General features: G+C 54.2%; 1 protein-coding gene across 7 annotated transcripts in view; it reads left to right on the top strand.

Moving 5' to 3' along the window:
• The window catches only part of OSBPL2 (oxysterol binding protein like 2), a 39763-nt gene extending 25726 nt beyond the window's left edge, over positions 1-14037 (top strand). For all 7 annotated transcript variants that reach the window (XM_028133561.2, XM_028133558.2, XM_054724175.1 and 4 more), the window contains 8 exons: positions 1797-1979; positions 4084-4191; positions 4864-4953; positions 6388-6511; positions 8087-8215; positions 9066-9189; positions 10075-10165; positions 13838-14037. In XM_028133561.2, the coding sequence (XP_027989362.1) occupies positions 1797-1979; positions 4084-4191; positions 4864-4953; positions 6388-6511; positions 8087-8215; positions 9066-9189; positions 10075-10165; positions 13838-13940 (952 nt within the window). In that variant the 3' untranslated portion in view covers positions 13941-14037. The remainder of the gene's footprint in view (positions 1-1796; positions 1980-4083; positions 4192-4863; positions 4954-6387; positions 6512-8086; positions 8216-9065; positions 9190-10074; positions 10166-13837) is intronic.
• The last annotated feature ends 11314 nt before the right edge of the window (positions 14038-25351 follow it).

Below are 25351 nucleotides of genomic sequence, written 5' to 3'. Positions count from 1 at the left end.
GGAATTGGGGTGTCGGTCTGCTTACAATGGCGCTCAGGTGAGTAGAGGCTGCAATGGTGTGTGCAGCTGTGTGTCAGCTCTGGTTGCAGACCATGTGGGGGCGGGATCATTGTTATGGAGACGCAGGCAGGCCTGAGCACCTGCAGGCCCCCCGCTCCTGTGGTGCGACAGTGGCTTAGTGGTCACGCCCCAGAGGCTGACCGGTGTCTGACTTGCCCGCTGGTGCAGTGGCTGCCCCTCCCCTGGCTCCACTGGTATGGGAATGCCATCTGGATTCTTGGTGGGGCTGCCTGGGCTGGTGGTGAGCAGTGGTCTCGAAGTCTTGCTAAGTGGAGAAAGCTGGATGTGCTAGCAGAGAGCAACAGAGTGTGCCTCCCGGGGCTTCTTTGCAGATGACAGGTGCAGCAGGTGACCATGGGTTACAGCATGTCACAGCGAGAGAGACGGTGAGCAGCCCTGTGCCTTCAGTTTAGACACTGGGAAACTGAGGCCCAGATGCCAGAAAGATTTGCCCGAGAGTCACCACTAAGGGGGTCTTTTATTTGAATTCAGTAGCGTTGTCCTGATACCTATGCTGAGCGGGTGTCCGCCTCTGTCTGCAGGTGTGAGTGCCCGTGGCCGGGATCCGGCCTCATCTAGATGCTAGCAGAGGGTTAGTATCTCAGTACGTTCAGAGCGTCATTAAAATGTCTTGAACAAAAGGGGAGCTAAGGCATAACGTGAACAGAGCTTTGGCGGTGGAAATAAGCCACATGGGTTGAAGGAACATGGACTAGTGCTGAGTGCTGGGTGAACACCTCATCTGTACCCCATCCAGGCCTGACCGGGGCAGGACCACCATTCCACGCCTGAGAGAGAGAACTCATGCTCTTTCTGAACTCCAGTTCACTCTCCCATCTCAGTCCCAGGTCCCCGTGTGCCCGTGTCTGTGGCTCATTGTGCGTCCGGGGCCCCAGGACCCTGGGACCTGAGCAGCCTTCCTGTTTGGGAGCCACAGAACCTCCCGGGCTGCTGCTGAGAAAAGACTGCTTTGCTTAGACAGGCATTCATTGTGTAAATTACATGCCTTGGCAGGCAACCTTTAAAAATCTAATTTTTCAACTTTTTTTCCTCTGTAATGGTTGGAAATTCAGATTCCAGTTAAGTTAGTAATTATGAGGTTGAGCTTTTATAATTATTAAACTACAACTGTAGGTGTATTCACAGTTCCGGAACAATTAAAACATGACATTCTTCTTGAACAAGAGAGTGTACTAAAAATCCTATTTCCTGGACAGAAATATCTTGGAGCGTGAGACATCTCATCACCAACCTTACAGGAGCCTAGAGGAGACCGAAGAGAGCCCCCTGGGAAGGCTGGGAGTCATGGCTCCTGGCGGGGGGCAGTGGGCAGCCCTTGAGCACTGGCACAGCGTCTGCCCTGGGTGCGCTCAGGCACTGGCTCTAAGTGGTCGCCAACCTTTCGGACCTCACGGACCACCAGTTGGCGACCACTGGTCTAAGGGATGCTTGCAGACCTCCGTGTGCTTGGGTGGCCCCGTGGAGCACAGTTTAATACATGTGTGTGGTGCGTGTGTTGTCAGCATTAGGCAAGTGTGACATCAGAGCACGTGTTGCCTATTTCTGCTATGTGTGGCAGCATGGAGTGGTCCCCATTTCCCAGTGCCTCTCCGGGACAGGAGGGCCCTGCAGTCACGTGCACGTGGCCACTGAGCTGACAGGGACGCTGTGCTGTCTTTGTGGGTTTTGCTGTCACTAATGGGCTCCCCTTCTTTCTCTCTTGTTTTCGTACCTAGGGAAGACCTAGGGTTCAGGTTCATATCCGAGCAGGTCAGCCACCACCCCCCTGTTAGCGCGTTTTACTCTGAAGGACTCGGTCAGGACTTCCTGTTCCACGGCTCCATCTACCCGAAGCTCAAGTTCTGGGGGAAGAGCGTGGAAGCGGAGCCCCGGGGCACCATCACACTGGAGCTTCTCAGGTGAGCCACCCTGGGCTGGAGCCGCCTCCCTCCGCCTCCACCAGCCAGGCCAGCCATGCTGTTTGTGGAAGGAAACCTCTTCCCTGGGGGCTCTTCTCTGGAGGGAGGTCACCACGTGCGGAGGGGCTGGGGCTCCCTGCCAGCAGCAGAGCCCTCCCGAGTCTGCTCCCTCTGTTAGTGCCCACCTGGACATGCCCCAGGCGGCCTGGGCGTGCTCCCACGTGGCCTGGACACACTCCGGGCACTGTTGTAGCAGTGACCTATCCTGTGCGAAGACCCCACACTCAGCAGCTCAGGACGTGGTTTCTGAGCAGCTGGGACCTGCGCAGGGGTTATGCTGGGCTCCTGGGAGTTGGCGTCAGGACTTGGGGCACAGCACCTGTTTCCCTGGCAGTTGGTGCTGACATCCCTCAGAGCTGGGGATCCAAGGGGAGAAGCCACCAGGAGGGAGCCACAGTGTCTTTTATGACCTAACCCAGAAATGACTCAGCTGTGACCCTCCCCCACACGTGTGCTGTTGGTCACACAGACCCGCCCTGCTGAGTGCAGGAGGGGTGAATTCCGGGAGCCACAGCAAGGGGCACCTTCAAGGATGCCCCACCCCTGTCCAATCTAAATATACATGCCCCCGATCTGATGTCGATCAAAACACTGTTAACGTAAGAAATGTTCAAACCCGTGAAGAGTGTTTGCGAGTTTATTTGAGCCAAACTGTGGACAGTTGCCAGGAAGCAGAACCTCCTCGTGTGGAGACAGTGCTCTGGAGAACAGCGGTCTGCACCTTGTTTATGCATCACCGTCACGGGAGGGCGTGGGTGGTGACAGGAACTCCATGGGTGGTGGAGGAGGGAGGCGGGAGAAAGCAGAGCGGGAAACCTCTGGGATTGGATAAAAGTCAAATGATGGACACGGCTTCTTTTACACAGGCGGGTGCAGGACAGTTAACAATGAACTCAATGACAACGGCGGGCGGCGGGGGGTGGGGGTTGGGGGTGGGGGGTGGGCAGGTAGTCTTCGCAGAGTGGTGCCTGTGCTTTGAGGGGTCCAGAAAAAGGGAAATTACTTTGACATTCCGCGATATGTTGTCTTAGATGCAAAAGGACAACAGGCTCAGTTAAGGTAGAGATGGACCTCGTCAGGGCAGAGACTCACCCAGAACAGGACTTCGCACCATCACTGCTTTGTAATTAAAGATTTTAATTTCAGACCATCCTTGTGGCTACTTTAGGTCTCTGTGTTTGCAAGACCGCCAGGCAGGCCTTCTCTGAATTAGTCAGATTAGCATGTGGCCTCTTTTCGTCCACAACACCTCAAAGCAAAAGCTCAAAAGCGGAGTCTGTAGCATCTGCCTGGCTCCCAGAGCCATCGCAGAGTCCAGGCCACAGGAGGGGGGGGGGGTCTGAGCTGTGGCAGCACCATGGGGGAGCATTGGATGGAATCTGTTCCCTGTTGGCCCCACCTGGCTGGTTGCCAGGGGTGCATGGGGACCTCGGGGAGCAGCGCTTCAGGGAGACTGCGCGGTGGTCTTCACTTTCCTGGAACAAGGCAGGTAGAGTTGAAAGGTTGCAAACCTTGTTGGTTCAGGTGTTTGGGTTCCAACTGGGAGATTCAAGGAATTGCAGATATTTGTCATAAAATACTCCGCACCGAGCTGATTTTGCCGCAGCCTCCCTGGGGACACAGCCTCCCTGGGGCACAGATCTGGCGGTCTGCTCACTTCTTGTCTGTGGGGCCTTTTCTTCTGGGGTCAGGTCACGGGGGAGGATGAGGAACAAAAGGGAAGGTGTGGGCAGTGCTGTTGCAAAACGCAGACCACGCATCCCACTGGGAGCACCTGGCGGGAGGTGGTGGCTCTCACATCCTCACAGAAGAGCTCTTTGTCTGTCTCATTGATATCAAGTAGAAACCTTTGTTGTTGCTACAAAGGAAAGAAGAAATAAATTTCAAACGAATGCTAAGTAAGGAGCCGCTGTTGGAGGGAGTTCAAAGCAGTGCTCTCTGCTGCGGGTATTAGGGCAATTACTCCCTGCTGCTGCTTTCCTCTGTCCTGCACCCCATGGTGTCTGCTGGCTCTGACAGGCGTGTTTTCTGGTCTCTCTGACAGACACAATGAGGCCTACACCTGGACCAACCCTACCTGCTGTGTGCACAACGTGATTATCGGGAAGCTCTGGATAGAGCAGTACGGGACGGTGGAGATCCTAAACCACAGGTACCACACGCTGCGTGGGGGGCCCCACACACCGCTGTCCTGGAGCGCTGGCTGTGATCTCAGGACTCGCTTTCACTCTGCTCTGCGTCCTGCCCCTCGCTGTCCACCCTCGGTGTCCAGACAGGGAGCCCTGGGCCCGTGTTGGTGGGAACTGGTTCTGGTCAGCGTGAGGCACCATTCACGCTCTGTGTTGAAAATTTTCTTTCTAATCACAAGTTAACTTATTTTGAAATTTTAAACGATACAGTGACCATCCTCTGTCCTGTCCACACTGCGGCCTGTCATTCCTTCTTCCTGGACATCTGTGACACCATTCTGTTTTCCACACCCTCATTGAGATGTAGTTCACATGTCCTAAAGTCCACCCAGTAAAAGTGGCACCTGAGGATAGAGTGATATGTACTAAGTGTACTGAACTGTGCAGCTGTCACCGCGGGCACTGTTGGAGCCTTCCTGTCACCCTGGAAAGGTCCCTGTGCCCTTGGCTGTCACTCCCTGATGGCACCCCCAGCCCCAGGCAGCCTCTGTCTGCCTGCTCTCCCTCCGCCCCCCCTCTTGCTTCCTCTCCCTCTCCCACTCCTGTTCTTGCTCTTGCTCTCTCACCTTCTCTCCTGCTCTCTCATCTTTCTGGACGGCTCAAGTCCCACACCGAGGCCTGTGCTTCTCCCGCAGGACTGGGGATAAGTGTGTGCTTCACTTCAGACCATGCGGGCTGTTTGGGAAAGAGCTTCACAAAGTGGAAGGACACATTCAAGACAAAAAGTAGGTCCACGTGCGGGTCTGCTCCGAGAGCATGTGTGCGCTTCAGAGGTCGTTAAACCAGTGATGTCTGTTCAGGGCAGAAAAAATTAGGACCCTTTTATACCCGTTTTTACTTAGAAAAACATTTCATGATTGAGCATAATAGGAGATAAAAGCAGCTTTGGTGTCATTTCAAGGGTGGGGAGTGGTTGGGCCCATGTCACCCTCTCGCAAGGGTAAAAGATAAATGGACACGAGGAAGCAGGAGGTTTCCTGAGATGCTGCTGCAGGTTTGCAGACGGCGCGACTGGGAATCACATGTCCTCCTCCCGCACCATGCGTGCAGGTGGTCGGCGAAGCTCGCACGTGGCTCTGTGAGCTTCATCTGCATGACATTGGTTCTTTCCAGTCCATAAACTAGGGAAGTTTAAAGGCTTTGTGAGCAGAGAAATGGTTAGTATCATTTTAACAAATTTTCTGAGTTTTCCCCCTCTTTGGTTTAGTAATCTCATTTTGGGTCTCAATTTTCTTATTTTTCCCCTTAAGTACTTTGGGCCATGTACTGGCCAAGGCTCCTTCCCGCCCCAGAATCTGTACGTGTTCAGTAGAAACACGCTCCTCGGGAAAGCAGGTCTTCTGCCCAGCCCCACCGCCCTCAGGAACGGCCATGGGTGTGGGTGCAGCACCCACTGTGAGCATGTTCAACTCTGGTCTGGTTTTCTGTTTTCTACCCCACATTTGAGTGAGCGATTTCCTGACGCTGGGCCTGTTAGTGAGAGTGCGTGCCCACCGAGCTGTGTCTCCTGAGAGGAGTGCGTCCTCCAGGCTGGGCCTCTGAGACCAGGTGCCCCGGGCCCTGCCCTGGCAGAGCAGCACCTCCAGGAGCTCGGGGCCCACTGTGCTCTCCCCCGAAGATGCAGCAGGAGCAGCCCGACACTGGCACTGCTCCTTGGGGAGCCAGCAGGTGGCCCATCTGGGAAGGTCCCCAGAGGTGGTTACTACCTGAGGAAGCAGGTGGGCAGAAGGACACAGAAACTGCCTGTCAGTGAAGCTCTCACGTGTGGCCTTGAGGATAAAGCAAACTCAACCGGAGGAGGCCTGTTCCCGGGGTTTATAGAGAAACGGCTCGAAGTCAGCGCGCTCACGGGGAGATCGGCACACGGGGTTTTACATCTGAACATGGACTCTTCCGCTTGTCTCCACCCTCGTCCCCCTGTTGGCTGTCGTCCCTTCCCTCTTCCTTTCCCTTTGGAGTATTCGGTAATTAGGACCATCAGTGTCGAATGGCAGGAGCAGAGATCCTAACATGCAAATTTTCGTCTTTGCGTTTTTGTGCAGAGGTAGCCTGAGATTGGTGAGAAGACAGCCAGACAGGACTTGATGCCACGGCTGAAGTGGGAGCGCTGCATTGGGGTGGCGGTCTGTCTGAGCTTGGTTTCTACCCCTGTGTTCCAGCAAAAAGAAGCTGTTCATCATCTACGGCAAGTGGACCGAGTGTTTGTGGGGCATAGACCCTGCGGCGTACGAGTCCTTCAGGAAGCAGGAGCGGAGGGGTGAGACCCCGAGGAAGTCACAGCCGGTAAGACGCTGCCCAGCTCCTACCCCACTCCTGCCCGGCTCCTGCCCTGCTCCTGCCCGGCTCCTGCCCGGCTCCTGCCCCGCTCCTGCACGGCTCCTGCCCCGCTCCTGCCCGGCTCCTGCCCCGCTCCTGCCCGGCTCCTGCCCCGCTCCTGCACGGCTCCTGCCCCGCTCCTGCCCAGCTCCTGCCCCGCTCCTGCACGGCTCCTGCCCCGCTCCTGCCCAGCTCCTACCCCACTCCTGCCCGGCTCCTGCCCTGCTCCTGCCCGGCTCCTGGCACTGTTTGGCAGAGGCTCCGGGAACCAGCCGGTGGGCCTCTGGGTTGGGAGGGTTTATCTGCACTCTGACAGAGTGTGTGCTTATTATTATTTCAATAATATATATGAAAATATATCTCCAGTCCTCTGACTCTGACAGCGCGGAGGACACGGGTCCTGTGTCGCAGCGTCTGTCTGTCCCCCGAGAACAAGCAAGGTAGATACACCAGGCGCCTCCATTTCCTTCTGGAAATGCCATGTTCTGGATGCCTCTTAACAAACCTCCTGTCTGCCTGCCCCGGTTAGCTTAGACCTGTTCAAGCGAGGGAGTGTCCTTTCTGCCGCTTCCGTTCTGAGCCCAGACGACACCCGCAGTCAGGGCTGTGCCAGGCAGGGAGGCTTCTCCCGGGAGTGTGCATCCCGCCGCCCTCAGGCCTCGGAGCTGGACCTGGAAATGGCTTACAGAGGCGTCCCATCTTCTAGATGACACGCCCCTCTCAGGCGGCGCAGGGCCTTCCCGGCTGCTCCGCGTCTTCATGTGGTGGTTCCCATGTGCTGTCAGTGTGGCTTCCAATGACTTGTGTCGCTCAGAGAAATGAAATTCCACTTAGAGACTGTGCAGACCGGCGCGTTAGACCCATGGCTGATGCCTTCGGTGTGTGCACTGAGCTTCGCTGTCCTGGGCAACCTGGAGGGGACAGAGTCTTGTCCCGGTTTAGTTCTGGACCTCACTGTGTAGCCTGCTGTCAGGTGGCAGGCCCTTAAACTGCGTGGGTCACACTGAAACTTGTCACACCAGCACACTGTCCCCCAACAGCTGCATGAATAACCACTGCTCCATCTCCAGGCCCCCTTGGGTTTGAAAGGTAACCGCAGGTGGCATATCTCTTTAAAGGGTTTGGTCTCCAGTGGGGTGTGGACTAGAAGTGCTGGGATATCATGCGATCACCCATCTGGACCACGTCCTTATTGAGGGCAGCATGGAGGGAAGTGCCCTCTCAGAATGAGCTGTTCTAGTCCCCTCAGCTTAGATGAATGTGCTTTTATGGTGCCAGTTCATCCTTTCATGGTGCCTGCCTCCCAGGAGGACAGCCGTGCCTGCCACTGACTCGGCACCCTGTGTTTGGGGACCCCTGTGCAGGAGCCTGTGCAGGGGGAGGTGAACACGGCAGACGCAGGAGCCAGTCTGTAGGTCACAGCGGGGCAGCGGCGCCTCCCTCCTCAGCAGCGCATCTTGCTCTGCGTGGGCTCAGAACGAGGTGAAAGGCACTCCAAGAGCCACTCCCTCCGGCTGCTGACCAGTGTGCTCTGCGTTTCAGGGCATCGGCGTGGAGGACGCTGACACTGAAGTGGTGGACGCTGTGCCTGAGGTCCAGGACACTGTGCAGGTCATTCCAGGCAGCAGGCTCCTCTGGAGGATCAACACCCGGCCCCCCAACTCTGCCCAGGTCAGTGCTTCCCCCCTACCTGCCCTTCCAACCCCATGTGCACACCAGCTACCTCAGTCCTCTGTCCCAGAGCAGACAGAGGACCCTCCATCCCTGATCAGACTGAGTTCTCAGTGTGAGCCTCCGAGGACTTCCTGTCCCGCAGAGCCTCCGCCAGCCCCGACCTCAGCCCACCCTCCCAGCGACACAGCAATGCTCTGTCTACATGAGTCGTGGTGGCATGTTGACACAGAATTGACACGCATGTCTGCACACATCACAATATCACAGTGGCCCCGGATACTCCTGGGTAGAGGTGCCTCGGGACACATGGTGTGCCCTGGAAAGTCTGTACAACCACATCTTACCCAAAGGGGTTTCCAGAGTGGCTTGCAGGGGTTGTTTTCCCAGCATGTCAATTTAAATGCTTCAGTGCATTTTCATATTTATTTTTGAAAATTAAACTTACAATTTGTATTACATATAAATTTGTTACATGCAATAATATATATGAAAATACATGATAAATATAACACTATGTAATAAATTATATATTTTTATATTATGAATTATTTATATATAGAATAAATATACAATGTATTATAATTTTTTATTGTATTACCATGTCCAGTAACATAGCAGAGCATGTAAAAAATAAACCACTCATCCCAGAGATGTTGGGGAGTCAGACCTACAGGTTGGGCATCAAGTGGGGTGGCCCAGAGGAGCCCGAGGCTGGTGCGTCTCAGGAAGGAGCCCTGCCCCTGCATGATCCTGACGGGGCGTCTCCGGGGAGCGTGTCTGTGGCTCCAGAGTGGGCGGTGCCCAGGAGAGAACGCTGTGGCCGTCACAGATTTCTGTCTGTCCTCAGATGTACAACTTCACCAGTTTCACTGTTAGTCTCAACGAACTGCAGACGGGCATGGAGAAGATCCTGGCCCCCACAGACTGCCGCCTGCGTCCCGACATCCGAAGCATGGAGAACGGCAACATGGGTGCGTGCCTGGGCATTGGGGGCAGTTGCGTGGCCGCCCGGGGACGAGCAGAAGGAATGCAGCGGCCTTTCACGAGCAAACAGGCGCTAGGTCCCCCGGCACAGAGCACGCGGACTGCCTGGGTGACGGTTTCAGAGTTCCAGCCTGTAGGAGACCAATCCTTTTGTAAATAACAGTAAGGTTAAGTTACTAGAAAAATGCGATGAAGAGGAATACACACAGAAGTCAAGTCCCAATACTCGATTCTTAGGTAGAATATAGGGCTGCCTTTCAGAACCCGCATGCTGTTCATTAAAGTCCCCACGGCTTGTCGTGTGGGGCCCTGCTGCAGGTGGGATGAGACAGTCCTGAGTCCGGCACCTGGCGGCACACGCTGGGTGACCGCTGTACAGGGTGGCAGGAGGGGTCAGTGTGACGAGCGGCTGCCTCCTGCTCACCACGCATCACTCTGAGCTAGGTCAGCAGCACGACTCCCGGTGTCCATGCAGGTGCGCCTGCTGCAGTTCGTGGGGTCAGCAAATTGCTCAGGGACGAGTGTGGATGGCAGGGCGGTAGGTGGGGGCCTGTGGTCAGGGTCCTCAGTCCTTGGGACAGCACAGCCGCTGACCTGAAGGTTAAGGTTGAATGTGACCATCTGTGTGAGGGAAATAAGGACCCATGCCAGGGCTCTATTGACACGGCCCCTGTGGGTGACATGGCCCCAGGAGCTGAGCGCCTGCCCGTGGCTGGTACTGCACTAGGACCCCATTGTCCCTCGACACCCGAGGCCTAGGCCTTTGGGTTTGGGTTCCTGATGACAGTTACTCTCCATGGTTTTAGAACAAGGGTGACCAGGAGCGTCACTGTCCACCTGACTCCTAACCCAGCCTGTGTGCTTGGGCCTAGATCTGGCGAGCCAGGAGAAGGAGCGGCTGGAGGAGAAGCAGAGGGAAGCCCGGAAGGGGCGTGCCAAGGAGGACACTGAGTGGCAGACAAGGTGAGGCCCTGCGTGGATGAGGGGACAGTCAGGAGGGCCCCCCACCCACCTGGAGACAGTGAGATGGGCCCCCACACACCTGGGGACAGTGAGGAGGGCCCCCACACACCTGGGGACAGTGAGATGGGCCCCCACACACCTGGGGACAGTGAGGAGGGCCCTCACACACCTGGGGACAGTGAGGAGGGCCCTCACACACCTGGGGACAGTGAGGAGGGCCCCCACACACCTGGGGACAGTGAGGAGGGCCCTCACACACCTGGGGACAGTGAGGAGGGCCCCCACACACCTGGGGACAGTGAGGAGGGCTGCACACACCTGGGGACAGTGAGGAGGGCCCACACACACCTGGGGACAGTGAGGAGGGCCCCCACACACCTGGGGACAGTGAGATGGGCCCTCACACACCTGGGGACAGTGAGGAGGGCCCCCACACACCTGGGGACAGTGAGGAGGGCCCCCACACACCTGGGGACAGTGAGGAGGGCCCCCACACACCTGGGGACAGTGAGGAGGGCCCCCACACACCTGGGGACAGTGAGGAGGGCCCGCACACACCTGAGGACAGTGAGGAGGGCTGCACACACCTGGGGACAGTGAGGAGGGCTGCACACACCTGTGGCTGAGAAGCCATCTCTGCTTCGGCTACGATGGTGGCAACAGCTCCTTGTCCAGGCTGTACCCACCACGCTGATAGGCTGATGCTCCCAAAAGTAGTGCCACCTGCTGGTGTGAGACACGTCACCTGGGACCGGCCTCCCCATCCTGGCCCCTGGGTATTTGACCTTGAGTACTTTTTTTTTTTAAATTTTTATTTATTTATTTATTTAAAATTACTTTATTGATTAAGGTATCACATATTTGTCCTCAACCCCCTCCCCCCGTTCCCTTCCCAATCCCCCCCACACGCAAGCCCCCCTCCCCCTGTTGTCCGTGATCACTGGTTAGGCTCATATGCAAGCACACAAGTCCTTTGGTTGATCTATCTCCCTTGTCCCCACCCTCCCCTACTTTCCCTCTGAGGTCTGACAGTCTGATCGATGCTGTTCTTGTTCTTCAGTCTATGTTGTTCATCTTTTCCCCTAGATGAGTGAGCTCATGTGATACTAGGAATACACTTATAGGAACTGAAAATGAGACAAGCAATAATGGTTATGCTGAGAGGCAAATGAATCAGTCTGTAGTGAGTTTCTTTCTGGTTGAGTACTTTTTTAAGTATGGTAAATTAAAAAGAAAATGTAGCCAGAATCAAGCCACTAACTGAAGGGAAACGCAGTTCTCAGAGAAGAGGTACTGTGCGCCCAGAAGCCACCGACGTGCTGCTGGAGCAGCGTGCTGTCCCCACATGTTCCCCATCCTTAGCCCGGATTGTGAGAGGTCGCAGGCCAAGCCGAGGGACCCCATTGGTGCACAATTGGGGCCAGGGAGGGACGCGGGAGGTTGGCCAGCAAAGGAGGGACCACAGGAGGGCTCCAGGGCATGTCCGGCCATCTTGCTCAGTCCTGATTAGCTGGACCTCAGCAGCAATATTACCTACCAGTCAGAGCATCTGCCCCCTGGTGGTCAGTGCATGTCATAGCAAGTGGTTGAATGTCCTTAGCATATCAATAGCATATTACGCCTTGATTGGTTGAATGGCCAACTGGATGACGGGACACTCAGCATATAGTGGGGGGGGGGGATTCCCTCAGCCTAGCCTGCACCCTCTCCAATCTGGCAATCTGGGACCCCTCGGGGCATGTCTGACTGCTTGTTTAGGCCCGATCACTGTGGGATCGAGCCTAAACTGGCAGTCTGACATCCCTCTCACAATCCGGGACTGCTGGCTCCCAACCACTTGCCTGCCTGATTGCCTCTAAATGCTTCTGCCTGCCAGCCTGATCACCCCCTAACCACTCCCCTTCCAGCCTGATTGATGCCTAACTGCTCCCCTGTCGGCCCAATTGCCCCCAACTGCCCTCCCCTGCTGGCCTGATCACCCCCAACTGCCCTCCCCTGCTGGCCTGGTCGCCTCCAACTGCCCTCCCCTGCCAGCCCGGTCAACCCTAACTGCCATCCCCTGCAGGCCCCAACTACCCTCCTCTGCAGGCCTGCCCTCCCCTGCAGGCCTGGTTGCCCCCAACTGCCCACCCCTGCAGGCCTGGTTCCCACACCCCCAACTGCCCTCCCCTGCAGGCCTGGTCGCCCCCAACTGCCCTCCTCTGTAGGCCTGATCGCCCCCAACTGCTCTCCCCTGCTGGCCTGGTCACCCCTTACTGCCTTCCCCTGCAAGGCCTGATTGCCCACAACTGCCCTCCCCTGCCAGCCTGGTCCCCCCCCCGCAGCTGCCCTCCCCTGCCCGCCTGGTTCCCCCCAACTGCCCTCCCCTGCAGGCCTGCCCTCCCAACTGCTCTCCCCTGCAGGCCTGGTCGGCCCCAACTGCCCACCCCTGCAGGCCTGGTTCCCATACCCCCAACTGCCCTCCCCTGCAGGCCTGGTCGCCCCCAACTGCTCTCCTCTGTAGGCCTGATTCCCCCCAACTGCCCTCCCCTGCCGGCCTGGTCCCCCCCAACTGCCCTCCCCTGCCGGCCTGGTTGCCCCTAATTGCCCTCCCCTACAGGCCTGGTCCCCACACCCCCAACTGCCCTTTCCTACAGGCCTGGTCCCCACACCCCCAACTGCCCTCCCCTGTAGGCTAGGTCACCCCCAACTGCCCTCCCCTGCAGGCCTGGTCCCCCCCAACTGCCCTCCCCTGCCGGCCTGGTCCCCCCCAACTGCCTTTCCCTGCTGGCCCGGTCGCCCCTAACTGCCCTCCCCTGCAGGCCTGGTCGCCCCTAACTGCCCTCCCCTGCAGGCCTGGTCGCCCTCAACTGCCCTCCCCTGCCCACCTGTTCCCCCGCAACTGCCCTCCCCTGCTGGCCTGATCGCCCACAACTGTCCTTCCCTGCCGGCCATCTTATGGCGGCCATCTTGTGACCACATGGGGGTGGCCATCTTATGTGAGGTTGTGATGGTCAATTTGCATACTACCTCTTTATTATATAGGATAATTTGATATGTGGAATTTGCTGTTTCAGAAAACGATAGTTTGAAAATAGTCAATGTTCTTTCGTTGTATTTTTTTTTTAATTGTAAAAATAATGACATTTTATCCTGAGAAGACAATTACTTCTACCTCTCGACTCCTCCATACCCACTCCCTCTCCCACCGTGCAGAGGCCAAGGGTGGGTGACAGTTGTGCTGGGAGCCTGACAGAGGCTAATGACAGTGACTGGATTGGCTCATAGACAAGCTGGAGGCCACTGTGACCCTCTCTGTCCTTGATCCTGCCCCTCCTAGTTAACAGACCATGCAGACCTGGCCAGCTCGAAAGGGTGGAAATAGCACTGTCACTGTTCTCACCTGGAAAGGCACAGAGTGGCTTGGGGTTCAGCGCCCCTTCTCTGTGATGGCCCCGCCTGAGTGTATTCTGTTAACTCCATGAGGTTTTTGTCATGAAGTGAGGCTGACATTGGGGATGTGTGCAGGGTGAGTGTAGGTGTGAAAATGTGATTACTAAGCCTGAGTTGAAGTGGCTGCCTTTAGAAACGCACGTTTCTGGGTGATGGCTAATTAGAGGGTTCTCTGTCCTACCTGAGAAGGCCGGCGACAGTGACTGCCCAGCCACTCCCTGAGCCTCTTCTGTGTTGCAGGTGGTTCCACCAGGGCAGGAATCCACACACTGGGACCCCCGACTGGCTGTACTCAGGGGGCTACTTCGAGCGGGATTTCTCAGGCTGCCCGGACATCTACTGAGGTCTGGGAGTGCCCCAGGACCCGGACCCCTGCCAGGCTGGACTCCGCCATGTGGCTCCTTGAGTTCCGGGTACGGCAGCACCAGCCTTTCTAAGGACCGTGTTCACAGAGAAAGCACCATCCTGGCTGAGGACTCAATCCTAATTAACTTTTGATTGCCAACCATTCATTACTGTTGCCGTCTCTTCATAAAGCTTTCCTTGGGATCATCATGTTTTCATTAAGACTTGAGAAGGAACATTCTTCAACTCCTTTTATGTGACAGGTCAGCTGGGGCGTGCTCAACCGACAGCAGCCTTGATGATACATTTGAAATTGATGGAAGGAACAGGAAGGAGGGACCGTGTTCCTCCTTAGAATGCCATGTCACAGAGTATCCAAAAGTAGTTTAAATTGGAACCAATAACAGAAAAGACAGATCTTGAAACTAACCCTGCAGCGAGCTCTCTGCGGCCAGGAACTGCTGTCTGCGTCGGGAACAAAATGAGTGTTTCAGAGCATTGGATTAAATGAAATGGGTCGCTGTCAGGTTCTGTGTTTTTTTGCCAACCTTCAATGATGTAAAGATAACTTTTAAATATTTAAGTTAAAGCTGCTTGACTAGGATTTGCTGAAGACATGCATTAATTGCCAAGACATGCATTAATTGCCAGCTGTATATGCAAAAGGAAGCATTGCCATGACAGGGTCCAGAAACACTGTAAGTTGTTGACGAGGGCTCCCAGCCTTGAAGGGAGCCCTGTCTCTGGCCGTGTCTGCTCTGGTCACCAGGGCTGCACTGTCATTGCAGGCCAAACCCATGTCACAAAACAAGTCGCTCGTTAGGACGTTTGGTCTGTCACCACAGCACTGTGTCCTTGTTTTCCCAGCATATGTTTGAAACTCAGGATACAGGAGGCCACACCTGGTGTGCACTGGGGTGTCAGAGCAGAGGCTACTTACAGGTGAATTGGGGTTATTTTACAGAACACGGGTGTACATCCATCTCTGCACATGTCCTGATCAGGTGACTGTTTTCTTTCTGTAGAAATATCAACACGTAGATCATGGTACCACTCTCTAAATGGAAGACAATCTGCTGCATGCGGGCACGCAAACACAAACATGCACACGTGCACACATGCATACGCGTACATGTGTGCTCTCACGTGCACACCCACATGTGTGCACATGTACACATGCATATGCAGTTGTATGGAGTGGTGGGTTCCCTCTGAGAGGGTGTCACTATTGTGTGTCCGGGCTTCAGAATCACATTTGTAATTAAAACTCTTTTGAAAGCGAAGACTTGCTCTGAAGACTTGATTTTGTAGCTTTGCAACTGGAAGCCCCGTGTTGTAACAGAGTCCTGGGTGCAGCCGTGTGCCCATTGACCCAGTGCCCGTTTTCCCGAGAGCCCCCGGGAGTCGGCTGTGCAGACAGCCCGACCTCGAGCAGCGTGTCTTGTGTAGAGTGTATATAATGGGAAGGGACTCACTGGTGCCAGAGGGTTAATAGGGAGCCTAGTGTTGGGGCTGGATGGTCGCATCCGGGTTACTTGGCTGGTGCAGCTCTGTCCCAGGAGAGGTGCTGCCTTCCCGCAGTGTGTGTGTGGGGGGGTATCACCAGGACCTTGGGCTTCTTACAGGGTGTGGCCTACTCCTGAGAAGGTCTCAGAGAAGCAGGGCTGGTCCCTCACGGGCATCACAGCACTTTGCCACTTGGGGCTGCTTGTCTGTGTTGCTTCTCTGGACATGTGCTCTCAGCAGGGAAGTGGCGTGCGAGACTGAGCCAGCACAGCCCTTCTCTTCTCGTGGAATGGAAGAGGCCTCGGGAGGGCCCCATGGTTGTCCTGGCCCCCGTCTCCCTCTCAGACTGTCCCCAAGGCTCATGCTGTTGTGCTTGAGGAAGGGTCAGCTGGCAGATGGGCCACACATCATCTGGTCCAACCCCGCCGCTCTGGAGATGGGCCAAGTGCAGCCTGATGGGCTTGGAGCTGTCCAGGAGACATGCTGAGGATGCAGAGGACAGGCCGCCTGCATGCTGGGTCCTTGTTGGGTCACAAGATCAGGACCTGGGACAGGATGAGGGAAACGCTGCTTCCTCTCAGGACACCAGCTCTGGGAAAAGTGCTCCTAACGGAGGTGGTGGCTCACAGACCTCACGGGTCTCACATGTGCGTGAGGAACAATGAGATAAAGATGGTTAAAAATGCTAACAAGATCCAAAATTCAGAAGCACTGGCAGCCTTATCCTTAGAGGGGTGGGGTGGTGAAGAGCTGTGTCCTGCACAGGACAGCTGGACCCCAAGGAGAGTGGAATCAATAGTTCCTACTAGTTCTGGTTGCTCCTGTCCCAACGTTTGGACTTACAAGCATCTTTCAAGGGATCTTGCTGTGTCCAGTGGTGCAAAGGTTGGGTCCCTGGTGAGAGAGCATGTAACCTCTGGTTGAATCTGGGCATGTCCCCTGGTGGCTTCCCTGTGTGTAACCCCTCCGCCTCACTGTCTCCTCCGTCTTCAAGTGAGGAGGGTCCTGTAAAGTGAGTGTCTCTTGGGATAAGTTTACTCGACGGTCAGTCCCTCGCTGGATACACGGCTCCTTCCCCTGTTTGAGAACCAAACTGTCCTGGGTCAAAAGGTTTAGGAAGGTGCTGCTTGGTCCCTGCAGGGTGACAACACACAGACTGGGTCCTTCCTCCCTCTTGGTGCCTTGTACTGGGCTGGTCTCAACTGCTCCCCTAGCGCTGCAGCACGCCAGCATGCTGGTGATGGGCTCATTTTATAACCCGTAGCAAACAGAACCAACTGCTCGTAGGGTTTTTGGAGGACTGGTACTGACCTGTGAAGACCCAAGTTAAACCCTGGCTGTGGATAATGGTCCTTTAAGAATGGTTGTTGCTGACATTTTTGCACTGAGCAGTTTTCACCGTCTCAGCTCCTCTGGCCCCTTGGAAAGGGCTGCAGACGAGCCCTTGTGTCGGGTGCAGGTTGGGACTATGCGTTCTGTAGGGTGGGTCCAGCGAACAGACTGCTCCAGAAGACTGCTGGTCACTGGAGAAGGGCACCAGAGATGCTGTGGCATCCCTGGGAGGGCGCATGTAGTGGGTGGGGGTTTGGGTCTTTGAGCGTCGGGATCTCTGGTTGAGTCTCTCCTCTCCAGGCATTGGAGACTATGAAACAACTAAATGCACAGTGTACTGTTACTTTGACTTGAGGGTCCCCACCGTCTGACCACTGTCCTAGGTGCCCAGCAGCTGTGTGCTTCCTGGGAGGTTGAGCTGAGTGGGGACACGCATGCCAATAGCGAAGAAGGCTCTGGGCAGAGGGACAGCCATAGGTGTGAGTGCTCTCAGAATGCTCAGGTTCACAGGTCTGGGCCGCTGCCACAGCACCACATCTGATGATGGGGCCACAGAGCACCCAGCCCCGTGGAGCCCAGGCCTGGTGTCATGGTGCTAACTCCCCACAGGCCAACCCAGGCCACAGGAAGGTGGGCATGCCCCACCTTTCACAGCAGATAAGTGGAGGAAGTGTCTTCAAGCCCTACACACAAGGAAACCATGTGTGCAGTTGACAAAGTCACACTGTCTTGTAACCACCACTGTGTCAACATATACAGAGTGGCCAGATGATGATGATCTCTGAACGCATAATAATCTGGCCACTCAGCGTACATCCTATATAATAAAAGGCTAATATGAAAATTGTCCCCTCAACCAGGAGTTCGACCAGCAGGCAGGCCATCCAACCGCCCATGTCCCTTCCCCCTGGCCAGGCTGGCCGGATCCCACCCATGCACGAATTCATGCACCGGGCCTCTAATCCTATATAATAAAGAAGTAATATGCAAATTGACCATCACTCCAACACAAGATGGCCGCCCCCATGTGGACACAAGAGGGCCGGCAGGGGAGGGCAGTTGGGGGCGATCGGGCCTGCAGGGGAGGACAGTTGGGGGGGGACCCAGGCCTGCAGGGGAGGGCAATTGGGGGCGACCAGGTCAGCAGGAGAGAGCAGTTAGGGGCAACCATGCTGGCAGGGGAGGGCAGTTAGAGGCAACCAGGCCTGCAGGGGAAGGCAGTTGGGAGCGACCAGGCCTGCAGGGGAGGGCAGTTGGGGGTGACCAGGCCTGCAAGGAAGGACAGTTAGGAGCGACTAGGCCTGCAGGGGAGGGCAGTTAGGGGCAACCAGGCTGGCAAGGGAGGGCAGTCAGCGGTGACTGGGCCAGCAGGGGAGGGCAGTTAGGGGCAATTGGGCTGGCAGGGGAGGGAAGTAGGGGCGACCAGGCTGGCAAGGGAGGGAAGTTAGGGGTGACCGAGCCAGCAGGGGATGGCAGTTGGGGGCGACCAGGCCTGCAGGGGAGGGCAGTTGGGGGTGACTAGGCCAGCAGGGGAGAGCAGTTAGGGGTGACCAGGCTGGCAAGGGAGGGCAGTCAGCGGTGACTGGGCCAGCAGGGGAGGGCAGTTAGGGCCAATAGGGCCAGCAGGGGAACAGTTAGTTGTCGATCAGGCTGGCAGGGGAGTGGTTAGGGGGTGATCAGACTGACAGGCAGAAGTGGTTAGGGGCAATCAGGCAGGCAGGCAGGCGAGTGGTTGGGAGCCAGCAGTCCCGGATTGTGAGAGGGATGTCCTAGATTGGAGAGGGTGCAAGCTGGGCTGAGGGACACCCCCCTCCTGTGCACAAATTTTGTGCACTGGGCCTCTAGTCTAATAAAAGAGAAAGATGCAAATTGACTGTACCTTCGCTATGCCTACCAGCCAATCAGGAGCAAGTACGCAAATTAACCCAACAAAAATGGTGGCAGCCACGGAGCTGGAGAGAGCAGGAGGCTTGGGTTGCCCCCAGCGATGGATGAAGCCAAGTTTCCCGCTGCCCTGGCCTGCCCTGGCCTCTGCTCAAGGCTACAAAGTTTCAATTATAGAAGATAAATAAATCCCAGATACCTGCTTCCAGCTGGACCTGGCCTCCGCTCTAGGAGGCGCTGAAAAAAAAAAAAAAGGGAGGGGCTGGGAGCCTGGGTTGCTAGGGGGCGTGGCCAGCCTGCAAACAGCCATCAGCCCCTTACCCAGGTTGGCCAGGCACCTCAGTGGGGACCCCCACCCTGAAGGGGCTGTGGGCAGACTACAAAGAGCCATCAGCCCCTCACCCAGGCTGGCCACGCCCCCCCAGTGGGGACCCCTCACCCCATGGGGGCGTGGCCTGCCTGCAAACTACCACAAGCCCCTTGCCCAGGCCGCCCCACACCCCAAGGAAACCCCCTCCCTGATCCGGGACACTTTCAGGGCAAACCAGCCAGCTCCCACCCATGCACCAGGCCTCTATCTATACTAATAAAAGGGTAATATGCTAATTAGACAGGGAGACCTTCCAGGAGACCTTCCAGACGTTCCTCTGGACAAAGCCATGGTGGCGGGGCTGAGGTAGAGGCGGTAAGAGGCCAAGGGGGGAGTGCAGTTGTGGGTGATCAGGCTGGTGGGGGGCGGGGTTGTTGGGGGTAAGCAGACCAGCAGGGGGGCTAGTTGGGGGTGAGCAGGCCATCAGTGGGGGTCAGTTGGAGGTGATCAGAACAGTGGGGGGGGCAGTTTGGAGTGAGCAGGCCAGCAGGGGGGCAGTTGGGGGCGAGCAGGCCAGTGGGGAGGGAAGGTGGGAGTGAGCAGGCCAGCAGCGGGGGCAGTTGGGGGTGATCAGGCCGGCCGGCAGCGGGGACAGTTGGGGCGAGCAGGCTGGCAGGCAGAGTGGTTAGGGGCAATCAGGCAGGCAGGCAGGCAGGCAGGCGAGCAGTTAGGAGCCAGCAGTCCTGGATTGTGAGAGGATGTCCGACCACCGGTTTAGGCCTGATCCCTGTGAACCGGCAGTAGGACATCCTTCGAGGGGTCCCAGATTGGAGAGGGTGCATATATATATATATATATATATATATATATATATATATATGTGTGTGTGTGTATATATATATATATATATATATATATATATATATGTATATACACACACACACACATACTGAGTGGCCCGATTATTATGCGTTCAGAGATCATAATAATCTGGCCACTCAGTGTGTAGTCAAATGACAGGCGTTAAGACCATTCAGGGGGAAAGGTGTGGGGAACACACGGTGCTGGGAAAACAAAAGAATGTACCCTTACCTCACACCATATACAGAATGAGCTCAAAATGGATCGAGGCCCTAAATGTAAGAGCTAACCCTGTAAAACTCTCAGAAGAAGACTAGGGCACAAACTTTATGACACCAGACTGGCAATGACTTGGCTATGTCACCAAAGGCCTGGATGATAAAAGAAAAAATGGACCAATTGGACTTCATGAAAACTTTAAAAATGTTGTGCATCAGATACTATCACTAGAGTATAAAGGCAATCTATAAAATAGGGTGAAATGTTTGCAAATCATACATCTAAATATAGAGAGAACTAAAACTCAACAACAACAACCCCCACACCTGATTCAAAAATGGGCAAATGACTTGAATAGACAAATGGTCAATAAACCCATGAAAAGATGCTCAACATCACTAAACATCAGGGAAATGAAAATCAAAGCTACAATGAGATGCCATCTCACACCTATTAGGATGGCTACTGCCAGAAAAACATAACAAGTGTTGGTGAGGATGTGGCAAAACAGGTGCACTGTTGGCAGGAATGTAAAATGAGGCAACCACTATGAGGATGTGGCAAAACAGGTGCACTGTTGGCAGGAATGTAAAATGAGGCAACCACTATGGAAAACAGTATAGTGGCCCCTCAAAAAATTAAAATGGAATTACCATATGGTCCAGCAATATGACTTCTAGACAGACACCTAAAAGAGTTGAAAGCAGGGTCTTGGACCCAGTGTATGGGAGAACATATTTGGCAATGATGCATCTGATAAAGGGTTACTATCCAGAACATATAAGGAACTCATACAACTTCACAGAAGGAAGACAAACAATCCAATTTAAAAATGGGCAAAGGAGCCAAAACCAGTTTGGCTCAGTGGATAGAGCATCGGTCTGCGGACTGAAAGGTCCCGGGTTCGATTCCGGTCAAGGGCATGTACATTGGTTGCGGGCACATCCCCGGTAGGGAGTGTGCAGGAGGCAGCTGATTGATGTTTCTCTCTCATCGATGTTTCTAGCTCTCTGTCCCTCTCCTTTCCTCTCTATAAAAAATCAATAAAATAGAGAGAAACCAAGATGGCGGCATAAGGTAAACACCTAACTGTTGCCTACCACAACAATTTTGAAACTACAACTGGAAAACAGAGCGCACACCGTCCAGAACCACCGGAAAGTTGGCAGAGTGGAAAACCTACAACTAGAGAAAAAAAGAGAGGGGGACACTGAGCCTCAGGAGCTGTGGAGGTGCGGAGATCCGTGAGCGCAGAAAGGGCGGGCGGCTGAATACGCAGCAGGCTTGCTCGCAGCGCGCAGAGAGGGAGGGCAGCAGCCGCTGCATGGCTAGCTTTCTCGTTTGGTAGAAAAACAAAACCTCCGGACTGCACTGAAATCCAGCTGCGGTCGGGGAGAAACTGGTCTGTTTGGCAGTGGACAAGGCTCGAAAGCTGCCTTCTCTCAGAGGCGCACAGCCATTGATTAGGGCACGGAGAAACTGACCCTCTTAGGGCGGCGCGGACAGAAACCAAGTTTGTCTGCGCCATTCTGAGACTCCGCCCCATCCAAGCTGAGCACAGCCCTCCCAGTGACTGGATTTCTCGTTCGCGAGAAAAACAAAACCTCCGGACTGCACTGAAATCCAGCTGCGGTCGGGGAGAAACTGGTCTGTTAGGCAGCGGAGAAGGCTCGAAAGCTGCCTTCTCTCAGAGCCATGCAGCCATTGTTTCAGACACGGAGAAACCGCCCCTCTTAGGGCGGAGCAGATGGGGAAACCAAAGCTTGTCTGCGCCACCCTGAGACTCCACCCCATCCAAGCTGAGCACAGAAGCTCTCCCAGCGGAGACACTGCTGATCCGCACAGCCAACTGGCTTGGAGATCAACTCCCGCCAGTGATACCAACAATCCCAACCACTCTGAACTCCAGTTTCTGGGGACACGCGGGGAACCCAGATGCCTACGGGACTCTCGGCCATCGGTCGGAGAGTGAGAGTGACTTTTCTGTCAGTGTGGATGACACCAGATTTCAACCACTCTCATAAGGGACACATTCAAGAGGAAGACTCAGTGAGCACCAAAGCCCTACTCTGTCTCCAGCACAGCAATTCTTCCGTTATAGACACAGCAGGCCCTCACAACCAATTGGACCGGAGGTCAGTTCCTCCCAGTGTACCAACAGCAATCAGGGCTTTTAACTACACCAAGACTTTCCACTCAGCCCACAAAGGGGAGTACCAAGAGCGACCACCTAGGGTGATTGGGGAAGCTGAGCTACCGGCCCCTATAGGTCACCGACCACACAAAGCCACTCCATCAACACAGGGAGGCAGCCAAAATGTGGAGACATTGAAGTATGTCACAAGTAGGAGAGATGGAGGAAAGCAAACTAATGGACGACACAGTGTTCAGAACCACATTTATAAGGTTACTCAAGAATCTTCTAAAAACCGCTGAGAAACTTGAAGAGACCTTCAAGGACCTAAATGAGAATACCAAAAAAAATGGAAAAGGACCAGTCAAAAATTATGCTGTCTGAAATAAAGAATATACAGAGTAGACCACCACACCCGAAGAGTCAAACCAAAGGAATATGAGGAAGAAAAAAACACCCAACCAGAGAGGCAGAAAGAAAGAAGAATCCAAAAGTGTGAATATAGCATAAGGAGCCTCCGGGATAGCTTTAAGCGTACCAATATCCGAATTTTTGGGGTGCCAGAAGAGAGAGAGCAAGTTACTAAAAACCTATTTGAAGAAATAATGACAGAAAACTTCCCCCACCTGGTGAAAGAAATAGACTTACAAGTTCAGGAAGCGCACAGAACCCCAAACAAGAGGAATCTAAAGAGGACCACACCAAGACACATCATAATTAAAATGCCAAGGGCAAAAGACAAAGAGAGAATCTTACAAGCAGCAAGAGAAAAACAGTTAGTTACCTACAAGGGAGCACCCATACGACTGTCAGCTGATTTCTCAACAGAAACTATGCAGACCAGACGGGAATGGCAAGAAATATTCAAAGTGATGAATAGCAAGAACCTACAACCAAGACTACTCTACCCAGCAAAGTTATCATTCAGAATTGAAGGGCAGATAAAGAGCTTCACAGCCCTAACTGGTTTGGCTCAGTGGATAGAGCGTCGGCCTGCGGACTGAAAGGTCCCGGGTTCGATTCCAGTCAAGGGCATATACCTTGGTTGCGGGCACATCCCCAGTGGGGGGTGTGCAAGAGGCAGCTGATCGATGTTTCTAACTCTCTATCCTTCTCCCTTCCTCTCTGTAAAAAATCAATAAAATATATTTAAAAAAAAAAAAAGAGCTTCACAGATAAGAAAAAGCGAAAGGAGTTCATCACCACCAAACCAGTATTATATGAAATGCTGAAAGGCATTCTTTAAGAAGAGGAAGAAGAAGAAAAAGGTAAAGATAAAAATTATGAACAACAAATACATATCTATCAACAAGTGATTCTAAAAATCAAGTGAATTCAAAATCTGAGGAACAGAATAAACTGGTGAACGTAATAGAATCAGAGGCATAGAATGGGAGTGGATTGATAATTCTCAGGGGGAAAGGGGTGTCTGTGTGGGGGGTATGGGAAGAGACTGGACAAAAACCATACACCTATGGATAAGGACAACGGGGGGAGGGGAGGGAACCGGGTGATGGGGAGATATGGGGGGGGGGGAGGAGAAACAATTGTAATAATCTGAACAATAAAGATTTATTTTAAAAAATCAATAAAATATTTATTTTTTAAACAATTGGCAAAGGACCTAAATAGACACTTCTCCAAAGAGTACATTCAGATGGCCAAAAGACGTATGAAAGAATGCTCAGTCACTGATCATCAGAGAGATGCAAATTAAAACAACAATGAGGTCCCACCTCACACCTGTCAGAATGGCTACCATCAACAAATCAACAAATGACAAATGCTGGCGAGGATGTGGAGAAAAGGAAACCCTTGTGCACTGCTGGTGGGAATGCAGACTGGTGCAGCCACTGTGGAGAACAGTATGGAGTTTCCTCAAAAAATTAAATATGGACCTGCCATTTGACCCAGTGATCCCATTTCTAGGATTATATCCTAAGAAACCCAAAACACCAATCAGAAAGAATGTATGCACCCCTATGTTCATAGCAGCACAATTTACAACAGCTAAGATGTGGAAACAGCCCGAGTGCCCATCAGTAGATGAGTGGATAAAGAAGCTGTGGTACATTACTTGGAATACCATGGAATACTATGCATCAGTAAAAAAGAAGGATCTCTCATAGAAAGACAAGTATCACATGATCTCACTCATGTGGAATCTAATTACAAAATAAACTGATGAACAGAGTGGATCCAGAGCCATGGAAGCAGGGACCAGAGTTCAGAATCTCAGAGGGAAGGTGGGGAGGGTGGGAGGGTGGGAGGGAGGTAATCACCAAAGACCTTGTGTGCATAGATGCATGGCCCATGGATGCAAACAGTGGGGAGGTGAGGGTCTTGGGCAGGGGTGGGCAGGAGGGGGTCGATGGGGGAAAAGGGGGACATATGTAATACTTTCAACAATAAAGATTAAAAAGAAAAAAGAAAGCAGGGTCTTGGAGAGATCTGCACGCCCGTGTCCCCAGCATTATTCACAGTAGCTGAAATGTGGATTCCACTGATGGATGGAAATGGATGAGCAAAGAGTTACTCAGCCGTAGAAAGGAAACCCTGACACCTGTTCCGTGGATTGGTCTGAGGACATTGCTCAGTGACATAAACCAGCCACTAAAGGATAAACACTGCATGTGGGTTTTATCTATCAACTAGAGGCCTGGTGCACGAATTCATGGACACGAGGGGGGTCCCCTCAGCCCAGCCTGCACCCTCTCCAATCTGGGACCCCTTGGGGGATGTCCGACTGTCAGTTTAGGCTCAATCCCTGGCAGTCAGACATCCCTCTCACAATCCTGGACCGCTGGCTTCTAACCGCACACCTGCTGGCCTGATCACCCCTAAACACCTCTGCCTGCCAGCCTTATCACCCCCAACTGCGCTCCCCCCCCCCCCCGCCCCACCGCTGGCCTGGTCGCTCCCAACTGCCCCCGCAGGCCTGGTCGCCCCTCACTGCCCCCCCTGCCAGCCTGGTCGCCCCCTACTGCCCCCCCTCGCCGGCTTGGTTGCCCCAGGCAGCCTGCTGTTTGGTTGTTTGGCCATCCCTCACTAACCCCCCTGCCAGCCTGGTCACCCCATGCAGCCTGTTCGGTGGCATCTGGTTGTTTCGGTCGTGAGGGCCCCTGGCTTTTTATATATATAGATATTTATCATACTAGAAATT

Source organism: Eptesicus fuscus, chromosome 12 (genome assembly GCF_027574615.1).
Source record: "Eptesicus fuscus isolate TK198812 chromosome 12, DD_ASM_mEF_20220401, whole genome shotgun sequence".
Taxonomy (NCBI): Eukaryota; Metazoa; Chordata; class Mammalia; order Chiroptera; family Vespertilionidae; genus Eptesicus; species Eptesicus fuscus.
This window is presented reverse-complemented; position numbering and strand designations above follow the sequence as displayed.